Source organism: Hyperolius riggenbachi, chromosome 3 (genome assembly GCF_040937935.1).
Source record: "Hyperolius riggenbachi isolate aHypRig1 chromosome 3, aHypRig1.pri, whole genome shotgun sequence".
NCBI lineage: Eukaryota > Metazoa > Chordata > Amphibia > Anura > Hyperoliidae > Hyperolius > Hyperolius riggenbachi.
The window spans coordinates 315895669-315921637 of record NC_090648.1 but is presented as its reverse complement, the minus strand read 5'-3'; the positions used below and the strand labels follow the sequence as shown (position 1 = coordinate 315921637).

Below are 25969 nucleotides of genomic sequence, written 5' to 3'. Positions count from 1 at the left end.
TATATCCTGAGTGGGGACACAAACGCGAATAATTAAGCACTGTTTCAAAACAAAAAAGTTTACTTGGCTGGGTTTCTGTGGAGGGGCATTGCTCACTTCCAGTCCCAGCCACACTTGTGTTAATATCCACTTCTGGTAAAGTCAGGTGGTATTTAGTAATTGTAGGTTATTTTCATCTTTTTGTAAATGAGAACTACAGTGCCTTGTACATACAATAGATTGTTCTCAACCTAGGCGTTTGTCAGGGCTGAAAATCTAGCGTGTCTAGTGTACGGTTGACCTCCGATCCTACCCAATGCGCCAGCGAGAGACCTGGATTGCTGGATGATCTTAGCCAAAGGCATTGCTTGCCCTCTGTGTCTCTCTGTGCACACTCTGTGTCTGTCTCTGTGCACCCGCTCTGTGTCTGTCATGGTACTTATCCTTGTGCACCCTCTGGGTTTCTCCATCTCCCCTCTGTTTCTATCTCTGTTCCCCCTCTGGGCCATATGCAATTCACTTTTTCACCTGAGTTTTCTCCTTTTCTTTTTCTATTTAAAATAACTTTCCAGCACCTTTCAACTAAAAAAGTACCAAAGTAAATGGAAAAAGTACTATCAAACTTATTTTGAGTGTTTTCTTGCTTTCTGGTGGCCTAAAACCACCCTGGCGTTCTATTAAGATCGCCAGGGTGGCTGCGGGAGGGTTTTCTTTAATTAAAAAAAAAACTATTTCATGCAGCCAACTGAAAGTTGGCTGCATGAAAGCCCACTAGAGGGCGCTCCGGATGCGTTAAGGAAGGCTGCAATGAGCAGCCTTCCTTGTTTCGCTTACCTCGTTGCCATGGCGACGAGCGGAGTGACGTCATGGACGTCAGCCGCCTCCGATCCAGCCCTTAGCGCTGGCCGGAACTGTTTGTTCTGGCTACGCTGGGCTCAGGCGGCTGGGGGGACCCTCTTTCGCCGCTGCTGCGGCGGCGATCAGGTAGCACACGCGGCTGGCAAAGTGCCGGCTGCGTGTGCTGCTTTTTTATTTCATGCAAATCGGCCCAGCAGGGCCTGAGCGGAAGCCTCAGGCGGTAATGGACGAGCTGAGCTCGTCCATACCGCCTGGCTGGTTAAAATGCATTTTATTGACAAATTTAAAAATATCACCCAGGAGAAAAAGTTAATTGCATATGGGCCTCTGTGTCTCTCTGTCTCCCCTCTGTGTCTCCTCTATGTCTCTCTTTGTGCTCTGTGTCCCCCATGCTGTTACAGTGCTGGACATACCTTCCAGTACAAGTCCAGTGATGCCCATCTATCCATTTCGCCTCCTGCAGGGCATACTTTCAGGAAATGACCTCATTTCCACTTTGACGAGTCCAAAATAGTGTACATGGCGATTGCGATTTTTGTTTACATTCGGTATATTGTTCAGGCCTATCTCTGTCTCCTTTTATTGCACTTCTGTGGCTGGCAGCATTGTGTGCATGCACATTTAAAATAAACCTGGCAAATGTGCATGTGCAGAACGTTCCCACCCACGGGACCACCACCAAGGAAGCGGGCGGTGGGGCGACTTCAGTGCACACCTTCAAACACACTGGATTTTAAATGGTGATGGCCTCAAATGGCTGCCTCAGCTGAGTTCCATCTAGTGTGTACCTAGCTTTAGGTGCAACTGCCATTAGACACTAACTATGCGGTATCATGCAGAATAATTCTCTGGAGCCTCTTGCAGTTAAAGGACATCCGAGGTGAAAATAAACTGATGAGAAAAACAATTGTATCCTCATTCTCCTAAAAATGATTTTTTTTAGGTATCCCACAGTTTTATATTTAAATCTAGTTTTTAAGTTTTTGCTGTTTTAAATGTCTCTGCTCAATGACACCCTCAATGAAGTATGTCAGAGCTCAAATCTATGAATTATTGACCCTTTTTATCTCTTTTCTGCTCTCAGAAGCCATTTACTGACGGGAAAGTGTTTTATAGCTGTAGTTACTTATCAGTGAGGGTTATGCTATAGTCTGACCCGGTCCTGACATGGACAAAACCTGTCACTTGCATACCTGATGTTTAACTCTCAGACAGAGGAAAAAAAAGAACACAATCTAGTTATTTGTGTGTTTGGCACTATACATACACATGTCTATCTCATCATGCTACATGTCACCACGTTTGTCCTTTAAATGACTACTGTAGGGGGATAGGGGGAAAAAGAGTTTTTACCGATGCTCCGATCCCCGCTTCTGTTTCACTTCTGGAATTTCTGACTTTAAAGTCAGAAAACCAGTGCGTCTGCGGAGCCACGCCCTCGCACCCACTGACGTCACCAGGAGTGTATTGCGCAGGCCCAGTATGGTCTGCGCCTGTGCAGTACGCTCCTGGTGACGTGAGCGAGGATGCGGCTGCGCAGGTGCAGTGGTTTTCCGACTTTAAAGTCGGAAATTCCAGAAGTGAAACGGAGGCAGGGACCGGAGCATCAGTGAGTGGCATTAGTGAGTGGCTGTGTGGGCACAGGACGTCTGCAAAGGACCATTAGAAGCACCAGGTAAGGACAACTGTCCCCCCCCCCCCCCCCAGTAGTCCTTTAACCCTCCTGGCGGTTTGCTAAAAAATCGCCATGGGGCAGCAAATCTTTTTTTTTTTTTTTTTTTTTTTTTTTTTTTTTTATTTATTTATTTATTTTTCATGTAGCGAGACAAAGTCTCGCTACATGATAGCCACTGCTCAGCGGCATCCCCCCAGCCCCTCCGATCGCCTCCGGCGATCAGGAGATCCCGTTCAAAGAACGGGATCTACTGGAGGGCTTCCCCCGTCGCCGTGGCGACGGGGCGGGATGACGTCATCGACGTCGTGACGTCAAAGGGGATTCCGATCCACCCCATAGAGCTGCCTGGCACTGATTGGCCAGGCAGCGCACGGGGTCTGGAGGGGGGGGGGGGCGGCTGCGGCGCGGCAGATCAGCGGGTAGCGGCAGCGATCGGGCACTGCACGCAGCTAGCAAAGTGCTAGCTGCGTGCAGCAAAAAAAAAATTATGGAAATCGGCCCAGCAGGGCCTGAGCGGTGCCTTCCGGCGGCATAGCCCGAGCTCAGCTCGGGCTTACCGCCAGGAAGGTTAAGTAAAAAATAGAATTATAAAGAAGAGTAAAAGGAGTTAAAGTGAACCTGAATTGACCCGGGAACAGAAAGTTAGATACTTATGTAGTTAGTGGGAACCCTCTAGATAGTCCAGAGGCTTCTCATGTCCTCCTCGACCCGGCAGTTGCTGCACTAAGACCCTCTGAACTTACCTGACAAGAGCTTGTCGGATATGCTCAAGTGGCCGCACTCCCCACCATGTATGAGCACACCTGTGCAATAAGCCAAAACAGCTTGTCCGTGCCATGGATGTTCTTGAAGGGGAAGGCAGCCATGGAAAATAGAAAGGAACATGGGAAGCCTCTGGACATTTACAAAAAGTGCTGTACGTTATGACCAATACAAAATGTTTGATGAAATCTTCACTTTAGATAATTTCTGTAGTCAAATAAGATGGAATCTAATGCTGGTATGTTTGGGATGCTCTTTGACTTTCAAAGCATTGTAAAGCAGTAACGAAGCCTTCATTTTTTTGGGAATTTGACGTCTGGTTTTGTTTTTCTTGATTTTCAGTAAAAATGAAAACGGAAGACTCTAAGGAATGCTTAGTGACTGGATTCTTTCCACTGGTGGATCCATGGTGGTCTGTAAATGTGGATGCGAAAAAATGCTATTCCCAATACTTTGCTAAAGGATTCCCGTCATACACTTTGGAAGATGACATCCTTGGAAAGGATTCTATTCTGGCTTTGTTTCTTAAGGAATGTAACATACACGATGATCACAAAAAGGATTTTATTGACTGGATACCTCATTATCCTCCTGTTACTTTCAGCAGATTGGAACAGCTGGCAGAAGACTTTAAGTCGGTTAGCAATGTCAACATCACGTGTTCCTTGCACAATTCACGTATGTTGATCAATTCATTTCTCATTTGTTTTTTAAAGGAAGCCAGAGACAAACATACAAGTTTTACACATACCTGGGGCTTCCTCCAACCCCATCCGCATGGATCGCTTCTATGCCGCCGTCCACAGCCTTCTCTATCACCAGTACTGGGTCCCGTAACTTCGGCCAGATTTACGCATGCGCAGTGCGCTCTCTCCGGCGGAGAATACTGCGCCTGCGCTGTACTTTTCTTCCCCGGAGAGAGACGAAAGGAGTGCACAGCGCTTGCTTAGACTGGCCGAAGTGATGGGACCCGGAACCGGCAATAGAGAAGACTGAGGATGGCGCCGTGGGAGCAATCTGTACAGATGGGGCTGGAGGAAGCCCCAGGTATGTATAAATCTTGTATGTATGTTCATCTCTGGTACACCATGCACAGTAGGGCTTACAGAGTTGTAAGGTAAGCCCTTTAAATTTGAGCTAAATCGGATAATAGGCAATGAGAATTTAATGGAGTTCTCTGGCAGTATGGGTCTTTCCTGATAATTTTTTTTTTTTTAGGGCCTAAATAAAGGGTAAAACATTTTTCATGTGCTTTTAGACACTGAGACCTCGTTCACATTGTGTTCTATTCGCGTTTGCATTGGGCATTTTTTGACGTGTTTTGACGTAGTGTGAATCAGCCCTAAGGGCTGATTCACACTACGAGAGCTTTTTAAATGAGATATTTTAAAAGCGCTTGCTAATGCAATCCTATCGGGATTTTTACAAAATCGCATTGTTCCAGTGTGAACACTCACATAGAATAACATTAGAAACAGTTTTTAAAATCACAAGCGCTCAGAAAAGCTCTTGTAGTGTGAACGAGTCCTAAGGCTACTTACACACTAAGACGTTGCGTTTTAGGGGACGTTATGGTCGCATAACGTGCCCCTAACGCAACGCATGGTGGTGCGGGAGAGGACGTTAGAGTGAGCCGCGTTAGGCGGCTCTATCCGCATAAGGTCTCCCAGAGTGGCGCTGATTGGCCGGCGGGACCACGTGATGCGGAGCGAGACACTCCACATCACGTGGTCCCGCCGGCCAATCAGCGGCCGCCAGTGCAGTGCAAATTAAGTAGCCATGTGCGCGGCTACTGTAGCGGCGTCTCCCCGCCTCCTCTTCACCCCCCACTGAGCATGTGCAAACAGTCTAACGCGGCTAAAGCCGCTAGAACGCATAGCATGCTGCACTTTCACTACAACGTGCAGCGTTACAGTGTGAACAGCCCACTTGTGTTACATTGCTGTGCGTTGGGGGAGCGTTACAGGCTGCACTAAAGCAGCCTAAAAGCAGGAAAAAGACATACTGCAGAGAGATCTGCTGCAGCTCCTGCGCAGACTCTCCTACCCAGGATTACCACTCCCAGCAACTCTTTTTTTCCTTTACTTCGGGCCTGACTTGGTTACTGCCAAGTGGGTTAAAGAATTATGCTAGTTAATGTACTGTGGAAAATTGTACAAAGACTTACATATGTGCACTACAAAAGTATGTGAAGCTTTGCTTTCAGTAACTGGATTACCCCCTTAACTTCAATCTGTCCTGCACATTGACTTGGAATAAAAGTACATACCTAGAATAAGTCAGCCGATAACGGCCGTTTCAGCTGAAGAGCAATTCTGTGTACACAGTTGCTGCTTATTGAGCCTGCTTGAGTGTCATTAAGGATTTATCCGGTCAGATCCTAAACAATCCCCAATGCCTGACCACGACTGGTCTCATTATTTTCAATTTCTCAGACTAATGGTAGCCACTCAGTCGTGCGTCTATTGTCGTCACTGTCCATAGACACAGAACACATCGCTAGCCGCAAGGCTAGGAATGTGTCTGCTCTGTACAACATCGTTCCCCGAATTGTCGCCTGAGGGACCCTTTCCCAGATTATATTGTATGAAAGCAAAGTGGCTGGTGAGCCCAATCAGTCCTGAGTAATCACATTAGTGATTGATCCTTAAAGAGACTCCGTAACAAAAATTGCATCCGGTTTTTTATCATCCTACAAGTTCCAAAAGCTATTCTAATGTGTTCTGGCTTACTGCAGCACTTTCTACTATCACAGTCTCTGTAATAAATCAATGTATCTTTCCCCTGTCAGACTTGTCGGCCTGTGTCTGGAAGGCTGCCAAGTTCTTCAGTGTTGTGGTTCTGTGATGAATCTCCCCCTCCAGGCCCCTCTCTGCACACTGCCTGTGTGTTATTTAGATTATTGCAGAGTCTCTCTTCTCTCTTATCTTTTACAAGCTGGATAAATCCTCCTCTGAGCTGCCTGGGCTTTCACATACTGAGGATTACAGACAAGGGCAAAGCTGTTTGCAAGAAGAAAAGAGCAGCCTGAAACTTCAGTGCATGAGAGCAGAAGGGGGAAAGAAACACACAAATGATCTCTTAAGATTAAAAAGGAAGGCTGTATACAGCCTGCTTGTGTATGGATGTATTTTCTATGTGTGGACATGCTGTACATCAACCTACTTCCTGTTTTGGTGGCCATTTTGTTTGTTTATAAACAAACTTTTTAAAACTGTTTTTAACCACTTTTAATGCGGCGGGGAGCGGCGAAATTGTGACAGAGGGTAATAGATGTCCCCTAACGCACTGGTATGTTTACTTTTGTGCGATTTTAACAATACAGATTCTCTTTAAAGAGGAACTTAACTCAGAAGTTGAAAACTGAGCATAGCAATCCAGTTAATATTTGCAGGCAAGAACAGTTCAATAAATGTAAAATAATATGTGAATAAACTGTATAATATATAATTCAATAAACCACACCCCCCCCCGTCTTGGCTGCCGCGGCAAGTCACGTGGTGACTGCCCCAAGCTCCCAAGGATCACTGGGAAACCTTTCTGCTTATCTAAAATCCGCCTACCAAGTCATTACTGTGCGTCATCAGGGGGCGCCTTCTGTGCAGAGAAACCCTGACAGGACAGCTACAGCGCAGATGGCTAGGGAGGTGAGAAGGGAGAGAGGCAATACTCCAAGGTGGGAACGAGGAGGAACATCACACACTGGAGGAAGAGAGAGAGGCACAGCCAGGGCCGGTTCCTAAGGTGGGAGGAGAGCAAGGGCACATGGGCTCTCGCCTCTCCTTATCATGCACTCGTGCAGAGTTGCCAGAACAGCTGAGCTGTGTATGGTGTGTGGGCACTATCTTCCTCCTCATCTCTGCTGGTGGAGCGCCCCTCCACTCTGTCTCTAACACTGAGGGCAGGAGTTCAGCAGAGAGGACTCCGGCAGGGAGATTCAAAGAAGACATCAGGACAGATGCATTACTATACTGGGTGGGCTGCTGGGCATCAAGGGCAGTGGCGAATCTACGAGGTGGCAGCAGTATTGCTGAAATCATTAAAGCAAGTCTGAGTAAATAGGGGCTCTCTCATGCTTACTGGCAGTGCGTGCATCATGCTCTCAGCGTACTGCCAGGTCAGTTTTATCTGTAAATCTTCTCTTACACTTTCCCCTCAGTCCTGTTTCTGTTCTGGAGTCCATCCCCCCTCTAGCTGAACTAACAAAGCATTCCTCTCTAGCTAGCCTGACTCCTGTCACTACAGTTTCCCCACCCCCGATTTTTCAGCCTGAGTCCCCTACCTCAATCATTGCCAGCCCAGCAGCTGCCAGAGGTAATAATGTCTCCTTGTTATACAAGTTGGAAAGTTTTTGACAGTCCCTAGACTCCAGGAGGTCTGCTTTCTGACTTGTGTGAGAGACAGGCAGGTAGCCTCTGTGCGATATGGGACTGCAATACAGATAAGCTCTCTGCTCTATCTCAGGCTATTCTCAATTTCTCTCCACTCCTTCTCTCTCTGGGCTAGTGCAACGCTAAAATCAAAATGGCAATGGCTAGCAATTTGTGAGTGCGATTTCTATGAAACGATTTTCAGAGCGATTTATTATTATTATTATTTTTTTTTTAATGAATCGCTCCAAAAAATGCTACATGCAGTGTGTTTGTGATTTTGAAAAAAATGCTATGGGCAGCACGGTGGCGTAGTAGTTAGCTCTCTCGCCTTGCAGCACTGGGTCCCTGGTTCGAATCCCAGCCAGGGCACTATCTGCAAAGAGTTTGTATGTTCTCTGCGTGGGTTTCCTCCGGGCACTCCGGTTTCCTCCCACATTCCAAAAATATATATGGCAATGGTAGGGATTAGATTGTGAGCTCCTTTGAGGGACAGTTAGTGACAAGACCACGCACGCACGCACGCACGCACGCACACACACACACACACACACACACACACACACACACACAATATGATGCTGCTGTGAGAACACTGTCATAGGGTAACATTAGCCAAGTGCTTTCCAAATCACTGTCGATTTGAAAACGCTCAGAAGCACTCTTGGTTGGCACCTGCCCTCCCTCATTCACCTTTGTTTCCCTCTTCCCCTAGTGCTGGCTGGCTGTGTCTTCTTGTCATACAGGAAAGCTAAATAAAAGTGCAATCCTGGTGATTTTTTTTTTAAATGTCTGAATAGTTGACTGAATAGCTTTAGCTTGTTGGAACATGGCATACGTAGCTTTGTGGGACATTTTTGGGCGACACTTATTTTCTTTACTGATTGATTCTGCGGGTATGTCTCTGTTCTGGTCCATGGGGGGTGTCCACCAACAAATCTCTGCAGAGGGGCCTGATTTAGTTATACCCCTACCCATCTGCCTTGTAATAACTCACCTGGCCCTGCAGTAGCTCCATCCTGTACTCCCTCTTTAGCCACGCTGCCTGCCTCTATGACACTGTGCATGTTATTTACACGTATCATATGCCGGATGGAGGAGACACGGGCAGCAGGCCTGACGGCAAAGCACAGGATGGAGCAGCTGATACAGGTGAGTTATTACAAGGCAGCTGAGCTACACAATGTGTGGGGGGCCATGGGAGAAGTCTAGGCGAGACCACGAGGGGCAGCAATTGGTTCGGGGGCTGACTTCGCTGGGGGGGGGGGGGAATGTAGGGGTGCCCCAAGTTACTATTGCCCTAGGGCCCCGTGTGGTTTAAACCAGCCCTGATTGAGAGGGGCGTAACTAGGCATGCTCAAATAACGACTTCGGATGAAATCCGAATAGGTGTTCGGATTTCATCAGGTTATTTAAAACACCTGGGTGAGGGAGGGGGTTTAATAGAAGAATCCATGATGAAAGGGGGGTGCCTCTGGTAATGGGTGCAGCAGTAAAACTTAGGGATATCTAAAGTCCGTGTTCTCCCCATGCCCTATCAGCTGGGTGCTCCGCCTGGCTAACTTTTCTGAGCACCTTTCTTACTCTCCCCCTTACTTCCCTTCATTATGAACAGCCCAGCATTGCACCAAACTTGAATATTGTAATTTAGGCAGCATACAGTACTGTACCCTGGTACAGCAGACATCTTCCTCACACTCTCTGCTGCTGACATGAGCGTTGCTAGTGTATGCCCCTCATTTCATAATCACTGCAGTCCTCCATGTGGTGCAGTGCCGGTAAACCTTTGAAAAGCCTGCTGTACAATGGCTTCGATTCATAAAGCATTACCTCATGCTGTAATGCTGAAAACAGCAGACTTTCCTGACCACTTAGAAATGTGTCAATTCATAAAAGCTGTTACCGCATGAAAAGCTGACATTACCGATCAGGGAGATAAATTACAGACTTGGCTGTAGTTACCTCCAACACATCAGTAAATTGTCAGCAAATGTCAATTCATAAAGCCTGCAACAAGCGGTAAGCCTGACGATAGTTACCGACATCTCTGGTGAGGCGTTAACAGGTTACCGACACCTGAATGCAAAGTGCAGAGAGACTAAGGGTGCATACACACATCAGACTATAGTCTTTGGAAAATGAAAGATCACAGACCAATCTTACCACCCTTCATGTAGTATGAGAGCCATACTCTACACAGTCTTTTCTATGGAGCTGAACTCCACATCAGAAAGAAATCTTTGCAAGATGCAGCACACACAGATGCTGTACAGACACAAAAGATCAGTATCTGCAAAAGATCTGTTCCTGCCAAAAATCCATTCCTGCAAATTGCAATGATAGTCTATGAGATCTGCAGATCATCATACACACATGATTTAACTGACATTCATCTGCAGATCAAGCAATCATCTGCAGATCTGAAAATCCATCCTGGTGGGCTGCAGTAATTTACTGACCTTCAAAGGGAGCTGGGGAAATATTTATGAATTAGCACACAGACCGGGAGAATACAGAGTGCGGTATTTTCCCGACAAGATTTTTTTTTTTTTTTGAATCGCACTGATGTGTGTGTGTGTGTGTGTGTGTGTGTGTGTGTGTGTGTGTGTGTGTGTGTGTGTGTGTGTGTGTGTGTGTGTGTGTGTGTGTGTGTGTGTGTGTGTGTGTGTGTGTGTGTGTGTGTGTGTGTGTGTGTGTGTGTGTGTGTGTGTGTGTGTGTGTGTGTGTGTGTGTGTGTGTGTGTGTGTGTGTGTGTGTGTGTGTGTGTGTGTGTGTGTGTGTGTGTGTGTGTGTGTGTGTTGTGTGTGTTTGTGTGTGTTTGTGTGTGTGGTTTGTTTGTGTGGTTTGTGTGTAGTGTGTGTTTCTGTGTGTGCCAAATAAGCCAAATCTACGATCAGAAAAAATACAAACCTTGATGTGGAAAAGAAACGCATACCCATTTTGAGGTCACATATATCCAGCAATGATGAGAAATAAAACACACCTATACTGTACTGAGAAGAGTACAGAAGTTGTCATTTCTGACTCCCTAATATGTTTGAATTTTCTGGCAGTGATGCTCCTGTTATTCCTTTACATCAGTTTGGCAGAATGCAGCCTTGCCGTTTCCAGTGTATCCAGGTTAACAAAAGTTTGTGTTACAAATAGTTTTGAATTTCCTGATACCCTTATCATTCTAGCTCTGGTCTCCATGCAACAGGTGTGTGTGTGTGTGTGTGTGTGTGTGTGGTGGTGGTGGTGGGGGGGGGGGGGGGGGTGTCTGATTTTGAATTTGACACAAACTGTCTGTTGAACATAGGACAAGGTCTATATTTCCCATTATCACTAGTAGTGACTGTCAACTGCCAGTGTTGGCTGCAGCAACAGTGGTCTTGATGGCTCGCTATAGACGCTTCTCCTCATTTATAGAATGCTTACACATGATTCTAATGAGCAAAAATTTTGTTAATTTTAGTGTTTTCATGTTTTTTTCAGAAGCTGGACGTTTGGCACGGAAAGCACTAGCATATCCATTGGTACTGAGATACTTGCCCAAGCTTTTACCACACAAAGTGAAAGGATTGCTGCAGTTAGACGTTGATGAACACCTAGACGATGATGATCCACTAACTCAGGGCATCTCTAAGCTAAAACTCCCTAAAATTGAAGAAATGTTAGCCACTGAACCCTGGAAACTTGGGTTTGGTCCAGTAAGTATATGTTTTTATTATTATTTTATATAGTTTCTGTATATTCCATAGTGCTCAAAGTAAAGCTGAGATGGATAAAAATAACAAAAATTATACCTAAGGCTTCCTCCAGCCCCCTTAAGGCTAATCCGTTCCTAGTCGTCGTCGTCTTCCGCCACCTGTACCCTCCGCTAGATGCCTCGTTAACTCCATGAGTAGGAGCGTAATGCGTGGCCCAGCACCAGGAGCGCCTTCCCAGTACTACTACGCAGGTGCAGAACGCTCCTGGCCACGGGAGCATGACGTGGTAGCACGCACGGCCGTACTGCGCCCACACCGACTGACAAAATTACCGGGCCACCTAGCGGAGGATGCATGCGGCCTGGGAACATTGCAATGGACCGATTAGCGTGAAGGGGCTGTAGGAAACTCCAGGCATGTGTAATTTTTTTTTTTTTTTCTCTGGTACACTTAAACATTTGGACCAATTAGACATTATATTAATAGGGATAGTACAGGTAATGCAGTGTACATGGTAGGAGGCACATAGCCGTGATAATGGGATAGTTTACCGTACTACCCATTTGGAGGGGTGGCCCTGCCCAAAAAGAGCTTACAGTTAGCAATGATCTGTAAGATGTTAACCCATTAGCAGCATCAAAAGAACATTAGCACTTCTCCAGAGACGGGAAAAATGTGTCCCTGCAGCCTAATAAAGTATTAAGCCCCCATTCAGTTTTATAGCGTTCTTTTCAGAAAATGGAAAGTAAGGCTGTATACTTTCTCCAGTTGGGCACGGGATAGCTCCTAAAAGCAGTGGAAAAGATAACTCTGAGGCAGGAAACACACTTGCTGGGATTGTGCATGTAAAACGTGCATGACTGCACAGGCTACTAGTCAATAGCCTCACTTGGGAAATCCATGTTGTTGGTTGTTCGCATTTTGTGGTTGAGTTTTTCCATGCGTGTTTTTTTTTTTTTTTTTTTATTATTTTTTCTGATTTTATTAGGCAGCAAAAATTGGAATAACATACAGACAATTTGATCCTCAAGAATCCGATACAGGAATAACAATGACATTGTATCATTATACTAGAGTGGTTATGATAGCCAATATCTGCCCCTTTTAACCTTTTGTGAAGGTGGGAAAGTGGAGAAGGTAGGGGAGGGAAAGAAGAATGAGGGTTGAGGGGACAGGAAAGAAATATGGAGGAGGAGAAAAAGAAGGGGTGGGGGAGAGGAAGTATTTGTAAGGGCAGCTTTCTGCTTCTTTCCGAACGACCGTTAGCAATTACAGTGCATCCCATTCAGATGAAAAAATCAGTGTACAGAAACCAAACGTTTGCGAAAAACATGATCGCAAAAGCGAACACACTGCTGTGGGGACCTGGGAATTGCAGGGAAAAATGCCCCTACAAGTGTGCTCCTTGCCTGAGCGTTTACTGTGGGATGCAATAAAAAAACTCGCCTTACAAGGTGAGTAAGTGCACAGTATACACAAACCAGATGGACTGTGTTGCTTAGCTTGTTAATATCAGTTTATATGTAAAAAAACAAAACAAAACAAAAAACCCTCATGCAGTGTACATTTAATTACTTTATGACAACCTGACTTATAAAAACGTCCTGCTAGAGCCACTTAATGGCTCCAGGATGTTTTTATAAGTCGCAGGAAAGGAAAGTTCCGCTACACCAATGGCCAGGTGCAAAAAAAATCTCCATTTATTGTCGCATCAGTGAGTACAAAATGTTAAAAAAAGCTCACGCGTATCGGAGCTCATGGCCCCTTAATCTTAGTTTTTATAAGTCAGTGTTGCTACTGCTGTGCACGTGCATCCCCTTGCATGTGCACGTGAAAATAGTGAAGAGAAAAAATGACACCTTTTTATTTCCAAATACTATATTGTCACCATACTTTGTACTAGGGACATAATTAAAATCTTGTGATAACCAGAACAAATAGGCAGATAAAATGTGTGTGTTTTATGCACAGTAGCAGTGTTATTAAAACTATAGGGGAAGAAATTGGAGAAATAGTGTGTATTTCATTTTTTTCCTTGTTTTTCCCTTTAAAATGCATAGAAAATAAAGTAATTACTGAAAACAAATATCAACCCCAAAAAGCCCAATTGGTGGAGAAAAAAACAAGATATAGATCATTTCATTGTGATTAGTAGTGATTAAGCTATTGGCAAATGAAAAGGATGAGCACTGAAAGGGGAAAATCGCTCTTGTCCGTTAGGGTAAAATGGTCTTTTGGGTGAAGTGGTTAAAGAGGAGCTCCAGTGAAAATAATATAATAAAAAAGTGCTTCATTTTTACAATAATTATGTATAAATGATTTAGTCAGTGTTTGCCCATTGTAAAATCTTTCCTCTCCCTGATTTACATTCTGACATTTGTCACATGGGGACATTTTTACTCCTGGCAGGTGATGTCAGTGGAAGCAGATGCTGCTTGCTTTTTTGGCAGTTGGACCCAGCTGTAAACAGCTGCTGTTTCCCACAATGCAATGAGGTTCACAGACCATAAACTGTCAGAACCATGGTCCTGACATCACACTGTGGGAGGGGTTTCACCACAATATCAGCCATACAGAGCCCCCTGATGATCCGTTTGGGAAAAGGAAAAGATTTCTCATGGGAAAGGGGGCATCAGCTAATGATTGGGATGAAGTTCAAGTCTTGGTCACGGTTTCTGTTTAAGAGGTGTGTGTTAATTTGGGAGTTGGGTGATGCCAGTAGTTAACCACTTGAGGACCCACCCTTTACCCCCCCTTAAGGACCAGCGCTGTTTTAGCTGATCTGTGCTGGGTGGGCTCTACAGCCCCCAGCACAGATCAGGGTGCAGGCAGAGCGACCAGATCGCCCCCCTTTTTTCCCCACTAGGGGGATGATGTGCTGGGGGGGTCTGATCGCTCCTGCCTGATGGGTGTTGCGGGGGGGGGGGGGCACCTCAAAGCCCCCCTCCGCGGCGAGATTCCCCTCCTCCCTCTTCTCCCTGTCCCCCCTGGTGATCTGGGCTGCACAGGACTCTATCCGTCCTGTGCAGCCAGTGACAGGCTGTCCCCTGTCACATGGCTGCGATCCCCGGCCGCTGATTGGCCGGGGATCGCCGATCTGCCTTACGGCGCCGCTGCGCAGCAGCGCCGTACAATGTAAACAAAGCAGATTATTTCCGCTTGTGTTTACATTTAGCCTGCGAGCCACGATCGGCGGCCCGCAGGCTATTCACGGAGCCCCCCGCCGTGAATTGACAGGAAGCAGCCGCTCGCGCGAGCGGCTGCTTCCTGATTAATTAGCCTGCAGCCGGCGACGCAGAACTGCAGCTGCCACTTTGCCGACGCGCGTTATGAGTGCGCGGTCGGCAAGTGGTTAAAATACTGGTAATTTACTGCTACTGGCACTTGCTACGGTGGTTTTGTTGGAGTTCTCTACAGGATTTTCCATCTCTTATCACTAAATCAAGCCCTTGTTCCTAACCCTAAAGGTGGCTACACACCATATAATTTTTTTTTAAATATCTGTTTAATTCAAGAATAGCTATACATTTTTCTGACTTATTGTAACCAGTTAAAAATCTGACCAATGTACTACACACCTATTTTAAATTTTCCCCAATCATGTATAAAATAATTGAAAGCTCAGAAAACAATGATTGGAACTGTACATTAAGTAATTGATAAGCCATCACACACCATACAATTCTTGATAAAGTTGGTCTGAAATTTCCAACATGTCCAATCTCCAAAAACAAAGAAAAGCTCTCGCTTTTTTTGGGACAATCTATCAAAATTTTAGAATTGGTGAAAAATTGGATCTTTTAATTGTAAGGTATGTGACCACCGTAAGGCCGGCTTTACACTGCAGATTGACAGCAGCGGCCCGGGGTCCACACCACCAAAAACAAGCCCTCGGAGATTACCTGGTAATCCGCGTCTGGCAGTCGGCCCAGCAGGAAGTGACGATCACTTCCTGTGGCCGATGCAGTCACGTGCGCAGAAGCGTATTGAAGAAAAATACACGTTGCACATGCGTGGAAGTGTAAAACTGCAGCAGGTTTTCACATTGACACGTGTCACCGCAGACTTACAATACTTCCGGTTCACCGCAAGTCGCCGTGGAGCCATGCAGTAACTTAGATCTGTCCGAGCGTCGAGGATGCGGTGAAAACATCCTGCCGCACCCGTGTCAGTATGAAAGTTTCCATAGACTTTCATTGCCCGCACCGCACCACCCCAGTGAAAGGGCCCTGAAAGTAAACCTAAGACGAAATGGTTGAAAAGTTTTGTACATACCTGGGGCTTCCTCCAGCCCTTTCCACGCAGATCGCTCCCTTGCTGCTGTCCTGCACTTCCTGGATGGTCTGCTTGATTCCTCGTCATCTGCGGCCAGTCAGGCGTATTGAGCATCTGCAGCCCGGCCGCGTGTTCATGCCCAGCTGCGCTTCCGTCAGTGGACTGCACCTACTGGCCAAAAAATAACAGGGCATCTACCGGACCATCCAGGTGGCAGCGAGGGAGCAATCTGGGTGGAGGAAGCTGCAGGAAGCCCCACATATGTATAGAACTTTTGTCTCAGGTACACTTTAAAGAGGAACTCCAGTGAACATTTTACTGTTGGCAGGTGATGTAGCTGCTGCATGGTTTTTGGTAGTTGGAAACCGCTGTAAACGGCTATTTCCCACAAAAGTTCGAACTTTTCTTGTGGGAGGGGTTACTTGTGGGAGAGGTTTCACCACAATATCAGTCATACAGCGCCCCCTGATGGTCTGTTTGTGAAATGGAATAGATTTCTCATGTAAAAGGGGGTATCAGCTACTGATAAAGTTCAATTTTTGGTCGGAGTTTCTCTTTAACCCAGAATTGATGATCCCAATCAGTAGCTGATACCCCCATTGAGAAATCTTTACCTTTTACTCAAATTGATCATCGGGAACCTCTGTATGGCTGATGCTGTGGTGAAACTCCAACCCACAGTGTGATATCAGGGCCATGACCTCTGTCTGTGAACCTCATTGCATTGTGGGAAATAATGGCACTTTTATTCATTATTTTCATTACAGCTCCTCTTTCACTTCTAACCCCCCTACCTACTGTAACTCCTTTTACTGACATTAATTTCCTGCTGATGCCTAACACCTCACCTGCCCAACACAATGTCTTTCCTAGACACAGAGCCTCCTCTATAAATCTATTAACTAACCTCAGTAATTTTATGACTCAGCTGAATTCTTTTTATTTTTCAGATCCTCTATAAGGAGCTCCGCCTTTGTGGTTGTGAGGCAACGTGGGATAACTTTCTACAGTGTGTTGACCTCTTAGAGAAGGTTCCAGATCTGCAACTAAATGCACTGATTGTTTACAACGAGCTGAAGAGGAGATGCATGGATCTGGGTGACACATATATTGACCAATCTTACCTCACCAAAGCAGTCTCTAGAGATATGTCGGCTCAGGACACCTGGGATGCAATACAGTTTCTCAAAGAGCAGGAAATTGTGGTGACTGAAAAGCAGAGAATATTCCTGTACAATTATTACTGGTATGAAGTAAATATTGCAGATTATATTAAAAAGCTTGTAGAAAAAAAAGCCTGGAAGCCTGAGGTTGATGAAGATTTTATATTTGGCTGTGATAATACTTCAAAAGACGATAAGGTGTTGGTTTCTTGTATTAATCAGCAGGAACATGTAAATGGATCCGGTGATGGTGAGGCTTCTCTTAAGCAGTTAAAAATGCTAATGCTTGATGATGACATTTCCACAGAAAGACCGCTTTCCAGAAACTTAGATGCTGATCAGCAAAGAGCAGTTAGAATGATTCTGGCCAACCCAGTGACTATTATAAGTGGTAAAGGTGGATGTGGAAAGACCACTGTGGTAAGCCTTGTGTTTAGAAAGGTCATGGAGAAGGAGAACAGTGAAGTTGAAGAGGCCTGCAAAGCCTTTGAAAATGACACTGATGCTTTAGAGGAGTGGACCCATAGTTCTGTGACGTCTAGCTACGATAATAGTTCATCCATTCATGTTTTACTGACTGCACCTACAGGAAAGGCAGCTTCTCTTCTAAAGAAGAAAACAGAGCTTCCAGCTGCAACATTACATCAGGTAAGTCCAGACTTAATGTTGTCATGTGATTTACAGTATTTTTAAAGGTAACCTTAACTGAGAGGGATATGGATGTTTCCTTTTAAACAATACCAATTGCTTGTCAATCCTACTGATCTCTTTGGCTGCAGCAGTGGCTGAATCACAGACCTGAAACAAGCATGCAGCTAATCCAGTCTGACATCAGTCAGACCACTTGATCTGCATGCTTGTTCAGGGGCTGTGGCTAAAAGTATTAGAGACACCGGATCACCAGGAGAGTCAGGCAACTAGTATTATTTAAAAAAAAAAAATCCATACCCTTCAGTTTAGGTTCCCTTTGAACTAGAATGTGTCCAGACTTAACCACTTCAGTACCAACAGTCTCTGGCCCCTTAAGGACCACTGCTGGTACAAAAACAGGGCTCACTGATGTCACACCACACAGAGCCGTCACTCTCAACGTTCGTGCTCCTCTTCCGTCCCTAAAGCCCTCTCTCGCTGCCGTCACTAGAACAGCAGAGCTCCGTGAGCCAGTCAGGAGTTTCATTGGCTCCTGGCCCTGTGATTGTTGTGAGCCAATGTGATTGGGTCACAAGGTCAGGAGCCAATGAAATCTGCTTCTGACCGGCTCACTAAGCTCTGCTGTCATAGTAATGGCAGAGAGAGTGTGCTGCAGTGACGGGAGAGCGGCGTGATCTTCGAGAGTGACGGGTCTGTGTGGCGTGGTAATTGAAATCTACACCCTGGCAGGGATAACCGGTCCCAAACCTAGTGTAGATTTAAATTATTGCGGTCCAAAAGCAGTTAATCATACTTTCCTTTTGTTTGGTATGTGAGGTTGCCTGGTGGCTCTTATTAGGGAGGTTGTGTTTTTTTTGTGCAGTTGTGCTCCCACTTTTGTCATATATGTTCCCTTCTAATTTTTTAGTTCCACTGTCTAGGGACAGAATTTTATAGCAATTCTTGCAACCGAGAGTTTAGTTTGCAATATGCTTAGTTTGCAATATGTCGAAGGCTCCCTGCACACTGCAAATCCGGTTTGCAATTCCGATTTTCCCTGAATGCAATCAACAGAAAAATGGAGGATTCAGCATGCGGTAAAGATTAAAAATCGGAATTGGATGTAAAAACCGATTACAAATCGGAATCATGTGCAGGGAGCCTTAAAGTGAACCTTAAGTCTATTAAAAAAATGAGATTTACTCACCTGGGGCTTCCCGCAGCCCGCTGCAGCTGATCGGTGCCCTCGCAGCCCCGCTCCGATGCTCCAGGACACGCCGGCGAACACTTCCGGTTTGGCCGTCACCGGCCGACAGGCATGGGAACGTGAGTGATTCTTCGCGTTCCCAGCCATAATATCGCCCCCTATGCTGCTATTGCGGCCTCCTGGCCACAATAGCAGCATAGGGGGCGATATGGCTGCTATTGCGGCCAGGAGGAGGAGCGTTTTGCAACTGTGAATGGGGCCTAAGGGGCTGTGGAGTCGGTACAAAAATCCACAGATTCCGACTCCTCAGGTTGGGATTACCCAGACTCCGCCGACTCTGACTCCTCTAATTTGCATATTACAATTTTGTTGATTAACCTCCTTGGCGGTAACCCCGTGTGTGACACAGGGTAAGCCGCCGGAGGGTGCCGCTCAGGCCCTGCTGGGCCGATTTACATTATTATTATTATTATTATTATTATTATATTTTTGCTACACGCAGCTAGCACTTTGCTAGCTGCGTGTGCATAACGGTCGCTGCCGTTCTGCCGTGTCGCCGCCCCCCCCCCCCCCCGACCCCTTTCGCTGCCTGGCCAATCAGTGCCAGGTAGCGCTGAGGGGTTGATCGGAGCACCCGCTGACGTCGATGACGTCATTGCGATCGTCGTACATACAGGGAATCCCGTTCAGAACTGAATTCCCTGCAGGGTAAAAGCGCCGGCGGCGATCAGAGGGGTGGGAGGGATAGCGAAGGGAGGGGGAAGCATGTAGCTAGCGCTAGGCTAGCTACATGCTTTTAAAAAGAAAAATTGAAAAAAGTGCTGCGCTGCCCCCTGGCGGATTTATTGTACTGCCAGGGAGGTTAAAAGTATGTAACATGAAATGCATTCTCTTAACTGCCAACGATTAGGAATTTTAAAATACAACTGAAGTGAGTATAAGGAGGCTGCCATATTTATTCCCTTTTTAAATAATACCAGTTACCTGGCTAGTCAGCTGATATTCTGCCTCTAATACTTTGTCATAGACTAAAACTAGTCCTTGGTAAGAGTACTTGTAGAAGATAGGAACAAAGAACATCTATGAGGCCCTAGGCAATGTAACTGTGGGTACATGTAAGAGTGATGTGCAGGTACTCTGCAGGGGAATGAGGAGATTCTTCCTCTTACACATTAATTATGTATAATTCTGAACCAGGTTTATAGGTGATAGACAACACCTCTGTGTTCAATGTGCACAACATTCTCAGTGGATTCCCTGCAGCTCTGTGGGGAGTGAATATGTAGAGTATAGTCCTACTGTGTAACAAAGTAAACCTGAGACAGATGACATTTTAAAGTTTTGGATGTACATGGGGCTTCCTCCAGCCACCTTCAGGCTAATCAGTCCCTCGCTGTCCTCCTCCGCCACCTGGATCTTCTGCTATAGGTCCAGGTACTTGAGCCAGTCAGGCGTAGTGCGCATGCACACACTCCGCCTCTTGGAGCGTACTACACCTGCGCAGCATGCTCCTGGCTGTGGGAGCAACACGCGACCGGACTGTGCTGACTTGCTGAATTACCGGGACTCGTAGCAGAAGATCCAGGTGGTGGAGGAGGGCAGCGACTGAATTAGCCTGAAGGGGGCTGGAGGAAGCCTAGGTATGTATAAAACTTTTATTTTCCTCCGTCTCAGGTACCCTTTAATTCGTAGTCACCAAACCAAATTTGAACATATCAAATTATTTGATTTAACCACTTGATGACCCACCCTTTACCCCCCCTTAAGGACCAGCGTGGTTTTTAGTGATCTGTGCTGGGTGGGCTCTACAGCCCCCAGCACAGATCAGGGTGCAGGCAGAGAGATCAGATTGCCCCCCTTTTTTCCCCCCTATGGGGATGATGTGCAGGGGGGGTCTGATCTCTTCTGCCTGCGTGTGGCTGGCGGGGGGGGGGCACCTCAAAGCCCCCCTCCGCGGCGAAATTCCCCCCCTCCCTCTCCTACCTGCTCTCCCCCCCCCCCCGGTGATCGAGGCTGCACAGGACGCTATCCGTCCTGTGCAGCCAGTGACAGGACGTCCCCTGTCACATGGCGGCGATCCCCGGCCGCTGATTGGCCGGGGATCGCCGATCTGCTTTTTTGACAGGAAGCAGCCGCTCGCGCGAGCGGCTGCTTCCTGATTAATCAGCTTGCGACGCAGTACTGCGTCGCTGGTCCTGCAGCTGCCACTTTGCCGACGCACGGTATAAGCGTGCGGTCGGCAAGTGGTTAATGAGCAAAGGGAGTGCATACATTTGCATAAACCAGCATCAATGCAGAATTATTTCCATCTCATTGACCATCTCTATTAGTGACACAGCTACACATCAGGCTTTATCCGTACAGTGTGTGTGTGTGTGTGTGTGTGTGTGTGTGTGTGTGTGTGTGTGTGTGTGTGTGTGTGTGTGTGTGTGTGTGTGTGTGTGTGTGTGTGTGTGTGTGTTTCCTGTGTACACGTCATATATACCGTACAGTCAACCAGATATGTATATCTGACTTTAACCATTTCTGGACCGCAGTGATAGAGATCTACGCCCTGTTTTGATGGGCTCCTGGCTGGCAGGGCGTAGATCTCTATCACCGGCGCCGCCGCTCCCCGCCGCGATCGCGCGCACCGAACCGGCTGCACTTAGCTGTCTTATGACAGCTAAGGCTTCCGGGTATCGGCAGGAGCCGTCACTGATTGGCTCCCTGCCGTGTGATCGCTGTGAGCCAATCACAGCGATCACCCTCCGAAAGGCAACATAGTTGCCGTTCCGCCTCCCTCTCCGCCTCCCTCTCCCTGTCACTGTGGATCTTGTGTGACAGGGAGAGACGCACAGCCTGCAGCCATGACAGGCTGTGCGATTTTAGTGTAAAAATAAACTTTTTTCCAGCTCTCCCCCCCCATGTATCCCTTGATCCCCTCCCAACCACCTATATATAGATCTATCGATCTATCGAGATAGAGAGAGATAGAGAGAGATAGAGAGAGATAGAGAGAGATAGAGAGAGATAGAGAGAGATAGAGAGAGATAGAGAGAGATAGAGAGAGATAGAGAGAGATAGAGAGAGATAGAGAGAGATAGAGAGAGATAGAGAGAGATAGAGAGAGATAGAGAGAGAGATAGATAGAGAGATAGATAGAGAGATAGATAGAGAGATAGATAGAGAGATAGATAGAGAGATAGATAGAGAGATAGATCTATATATATATATATATATATTACTGGATTGTGATTTTAACCACTTGCCGACCGCCCCTACCTAGGGGCGGCGGCAAAGTGGAGCCCGCAACGACCGCAATACGCCGATCGGCGGCGGCTCGTTGCGGACTAGCTGGCCGGGGATCGCACGCTGGATGTGCCCACCCGCGACGTCAACCCGCCAGCCAATTAGCAGCGGCGGCGGGTTGTTAACCCCCGATCTTCCGCATGTAAAGCGGATAATACGCTTTGTAATGTATACAAAGCGTATTATACAGGCTGCCTCCTGCCCTGGTGGTCCCAGTGATTGAGGGACCACCAGGGCAGGTTGCAGCCCTCCTAGTAAGTACCCAAGCACACTGATCCTGCCCCCTGATCGCCCACTGCACCCATCAGACCCCCCCTGCCCACCCCTGGGACACCTGTTTGCACCCAATCACCCCCCTAATCACCCATTAATCACTCCCTGTCACTATCTCAACGCTATTTTTTAGATTAGGTCCTAAACTGCCCCCTGGGGGCTCCTGAACACCCCCCCCCCCCACACCCTTAGATCCTCCCTAGACCCTCCCCCCTGTGTACTGTATACATCTATTCTTCCCTATAATCACCCACTGATCACCTGTCAATCACCCATCAATCACCCCCTGTCACCACTTGTCACTGCCACCCATCAGATCAGACCCTAACCTGCCTTTTGTGGGCACCTGATCACCCACCCACACCCTCAGATTGCGTGCAGACCCACCCTCAGATCACCTCTGAAAGTGCATTGTTTACATCTGTTCTCCCCTCTAATCATCCACTGATCTCCCATCAATCACCCCGTCACCACCTGTCACTGCTACCCATCAGATCAGACACTAATCTGCCCCTTGCGGGCACCCAATCACCTGCCCACACCCTAAATTAGCCCCCCAGACCCCCTCTGATCAACTCGCCAGTGCATTGCTTGCATATATTCTCCTCTGTAATCACCTACTGATCACCTATCAACCACCCCGTCACCCCCTGTCACCACCTGTCACTGCTACCCATCAGATCAGGCCCTAATATGCCCCCTGCGGGCTTCTGATCACCCGGCCAAACCCTCACCCGCCCCACCGCAGTGACAGAAATTTTTTTTCTTATCACTGCTGGTACGACTTAATTGCCATGTCTAGGTCATGATTTGAGAACATTCCTGCACTTCAGTGCCAATACAACCTGTCATCTAAGAAGCCACCCTGCTTATGACCGGTTCCACAAAATTCGGCCCCTCATAGACCACCTGTCATCAAAATTTGCAGATGCTTATACCCCTGAACAGTCATTTTGAGGCATTTGGTTTCCAGACTACTCCTCGTGGTTTTGGGCCCCTAAAATGCCAGGGCAGTATAGTAACCCCACAAGTGACCCCATTTTAGAAAGAAGACACCCCAAGGTATTCCGTTAGGTGTATGACGAGTTCATAGAAGATTTTATTTTTTGTCAAAAGTTAGCGGAAATTGATTTGTATTGTTTTTTTTCACAAAGTGTCATTTTCCACTAACTTGTGACAAAAAATAAAATCTTCTATGAACTCACCATACACCTAACGGAATACCTTGGGGTGTCTTCTTTCTAAAATGGGGTCACTTGTGGGGTTTCTATACTGCCCTGGCATTTTAGGGGCCCTAAACCGTGAGGAGTAGTCTAGAAACCAAATGCCTCAAAATGACCTGTGAATAGGACGTTGGGCCCCATAGCGCACCTAGGCTGCAAAAAAGTGTCACACATGTGATATCACCGTACTCAGGAGAAGTAGTATAATGTGTTTTGGGGTGTATTTTTACACATACCCATGCTGGGTGGGAGAAATCTCTCTGTAAAGGGACAATTGTGTGTAAAAAAAATCAAAACATTTTAATTTACAGAGATATTTCTCCCACCCAGCATGGGTATGTGTAAAAATACACCCCAAAACACATTATACTACTTCTCCTGAGTACGGCGATACCACATGTGACACTTTTTTGCAACCTAGGTGCGCTAAGAGGCCCAACGTCCTATGAGTACCTTTAGAATTTCACAGGTCATTTTGAGGCATTTGGTTTCTAGACTACTCCTCACGGTTTAGGGCCCCTAAAATGCCAGGGCATTATAGGAACCCCACAAGTGACCCCATTTTAGAGAGAAGACACCCCAAGGTATTCAATTAGGTGTATGGGGAATTCATAGAAGATTTTATTTTTTGTCACAAGTTAGTGGAAAATGACACTTTGTGAAAAAAAACAATAAAAATCAATTTCCGCTAACTTGTGAAAAAAAAATGAAATCTTCTATGAACTCCCCATACTACTAACGGAATACCTTGGGGTGTCTTCTTTCTAAAATGGGGTCACTTGTAGGGTTCCTATACTGTCCTGGCATTTTAGGGGCCCTAAACCGTGAGGAGTAGTCTAGAAAATAAATGCCTCAAAATTACCTGTGAAATCCTAAAGGTACTCATAGGACTTTGGACCCCTTAGCGCAGTTAGGGTGCAAAAAAGTGTCACACATGTGGTATCGCCGTACTCAGGAGAAGTAGTATAATGTGTTTTGGGGTGTATTTTTACACATACCCATGCTGGGTGGGAGAAATATCTCTGTAAATGGACAATTGTGTGTAAAAAAATCAAAAGAAATCTCATTTACAGAGATATTTCTCCCACCCATCATGGGTATGTGTAAAAATACACCCCAAAACACATTATACTATTTCTCCTGAGTAAGGCGATACCACATGTGTGACATTTCTTTTGCAGCCTAGGTGCGCTAAGGGGCCTAAAGTCCTATGAGCACCGTTAGGCTTTACAGGGGTGCTTACAATTTAGCACCCCCAAAATGCCAGGACAATAAACACCCACCCACAAATGACCCCATTTTGGAAACTAGACACTTCAAGGTATTCAGAGAGGGGCATGGTGAGTCCGTGGCAGATTTCATTTTTTTTTTTGTCACCAGATAGCAGAAATGGAAACTTTTTTTTATTTATTTTTTTTGTCACAAAGTGTCATTTTCCGCTAACTTGTGACAAAAGATAAAATCTTCTATGAACTCACCATGCCTCTTAGTGAATACTTTGGGGTGTCTTCTTTCCAAAATGGGGTCATTTGGGGGGTATTTATACTATCCTGGAATTCTAGCACCTCATGAAACCTGACAGGTGCTCAGAAATGAGAGAGATGCTTCAAAATGGGAAAATTCAATTTTTGCACCATAGTTTGTAAACGCTATAACTTTTACCCAAACCAATAAATATACACTGAATGGGTTTTTTTTAATCAAAAACATGTTTGTCCACATTTTTCGCGCTGCATGTATACAGAAATTTTACTTTATTTGAAAAATGTCAGCACAGAAAGTTAAAAAAATCATTTTTTTGCCAAAATTCATGTCTTTTTTGATGAATATAATAAAAAGTAAAAATCGCAGCACCAATCAAATAGCACCAAAAGAAAGCTGTATTAGTGACAAGAAAAGGAGGTAAAATTCATTTAGATGGTAGCTTGTATGACTGAGCAATTAACCATTTAAGCTGCAGTGGTCTGAATGGAAAAAAGGCTCTGGTCCTTAAGGGGTGAAAAGACTGCGGTCCTTAAGTGGTTAAAAATACTGCTTCATTGAAGCAGCATAAGTAACTATTTTTATTTATTTATATTATTTTTGTGGACTAAGCACAACTATTACTGTATAGATAAATTATTTATGACTATCTGAGAAATAGAACATTTTATTATATTTCTATTTTAATTACAGGAGTCTGAGTCGGTGCATTTTCTCCCGACTCCAGGTACCCAAAAATTGCCCCGACTCCGACTGCACAGCCTTACATTTGGGGGCAGCCAGGCAGGTGGTGGAGGCAGCATCGATTTCATGCAGAAACTTATCATGAACTGGCCTGTGGTGTATGGGCAGGCAACAGATTTCTCTTATCAGAAAGAAGTCTGTCTCTTGGTTGATCTGCCCATAGATTCCTTGATATATGGGCACTTTTAGTTTTCTGCTACTCATTGATAACTAGTGCTGAAGAATGAACAGCCTCTCAGTACATGTCAGCAGCTTTGCACTGGGGAGAGAAAAAAAAAAATAGGCCGATATTTGTAATTGGGGGAAAATCGCAGTGAGATTAATTTTCCTTTGCTCATTTACAAAGTA

At 46.0% G+C, this 25969-nt stretch overlaps 1 protein-coding gene across 3 annotated transcripts in view; it reads left to right on the top strand.

The window, feature by feature from the left end:
- The window catches only part of HELB (DNA helicase B), a 68030-nt gene that overhangs the window by 621 nt on the left and 41440 nt on the right, over nucleotides 1-25969 (top strand). For 2 of the 3 annotated variants that reach the window (XR_011030441.1, XM_068276738.1), the window contains exons 2-4: nucleotides 3617-3952; nucleotides 11119-11333; nucleotides 16559-17419. Coding sequence is in view for 2 of the 3 variants with exons in the window: in XM_068276738.1 (XP_068132839.1) it covers nucleotides 3617-3952; nucleotides 11119-11333; nucleotides 16559-17419 (1412 nt within the window). In the remaining variant the exon portion in view is untranslated. The remainder of the gene's footprint in view (nucleotides 1-3616; nucleotides 3953-11118; nucleotides 11334-16558; nucleotides 17420-25969) is intronic. The other variant, XM_068276739.1, reaches the window with a different exon arrangement.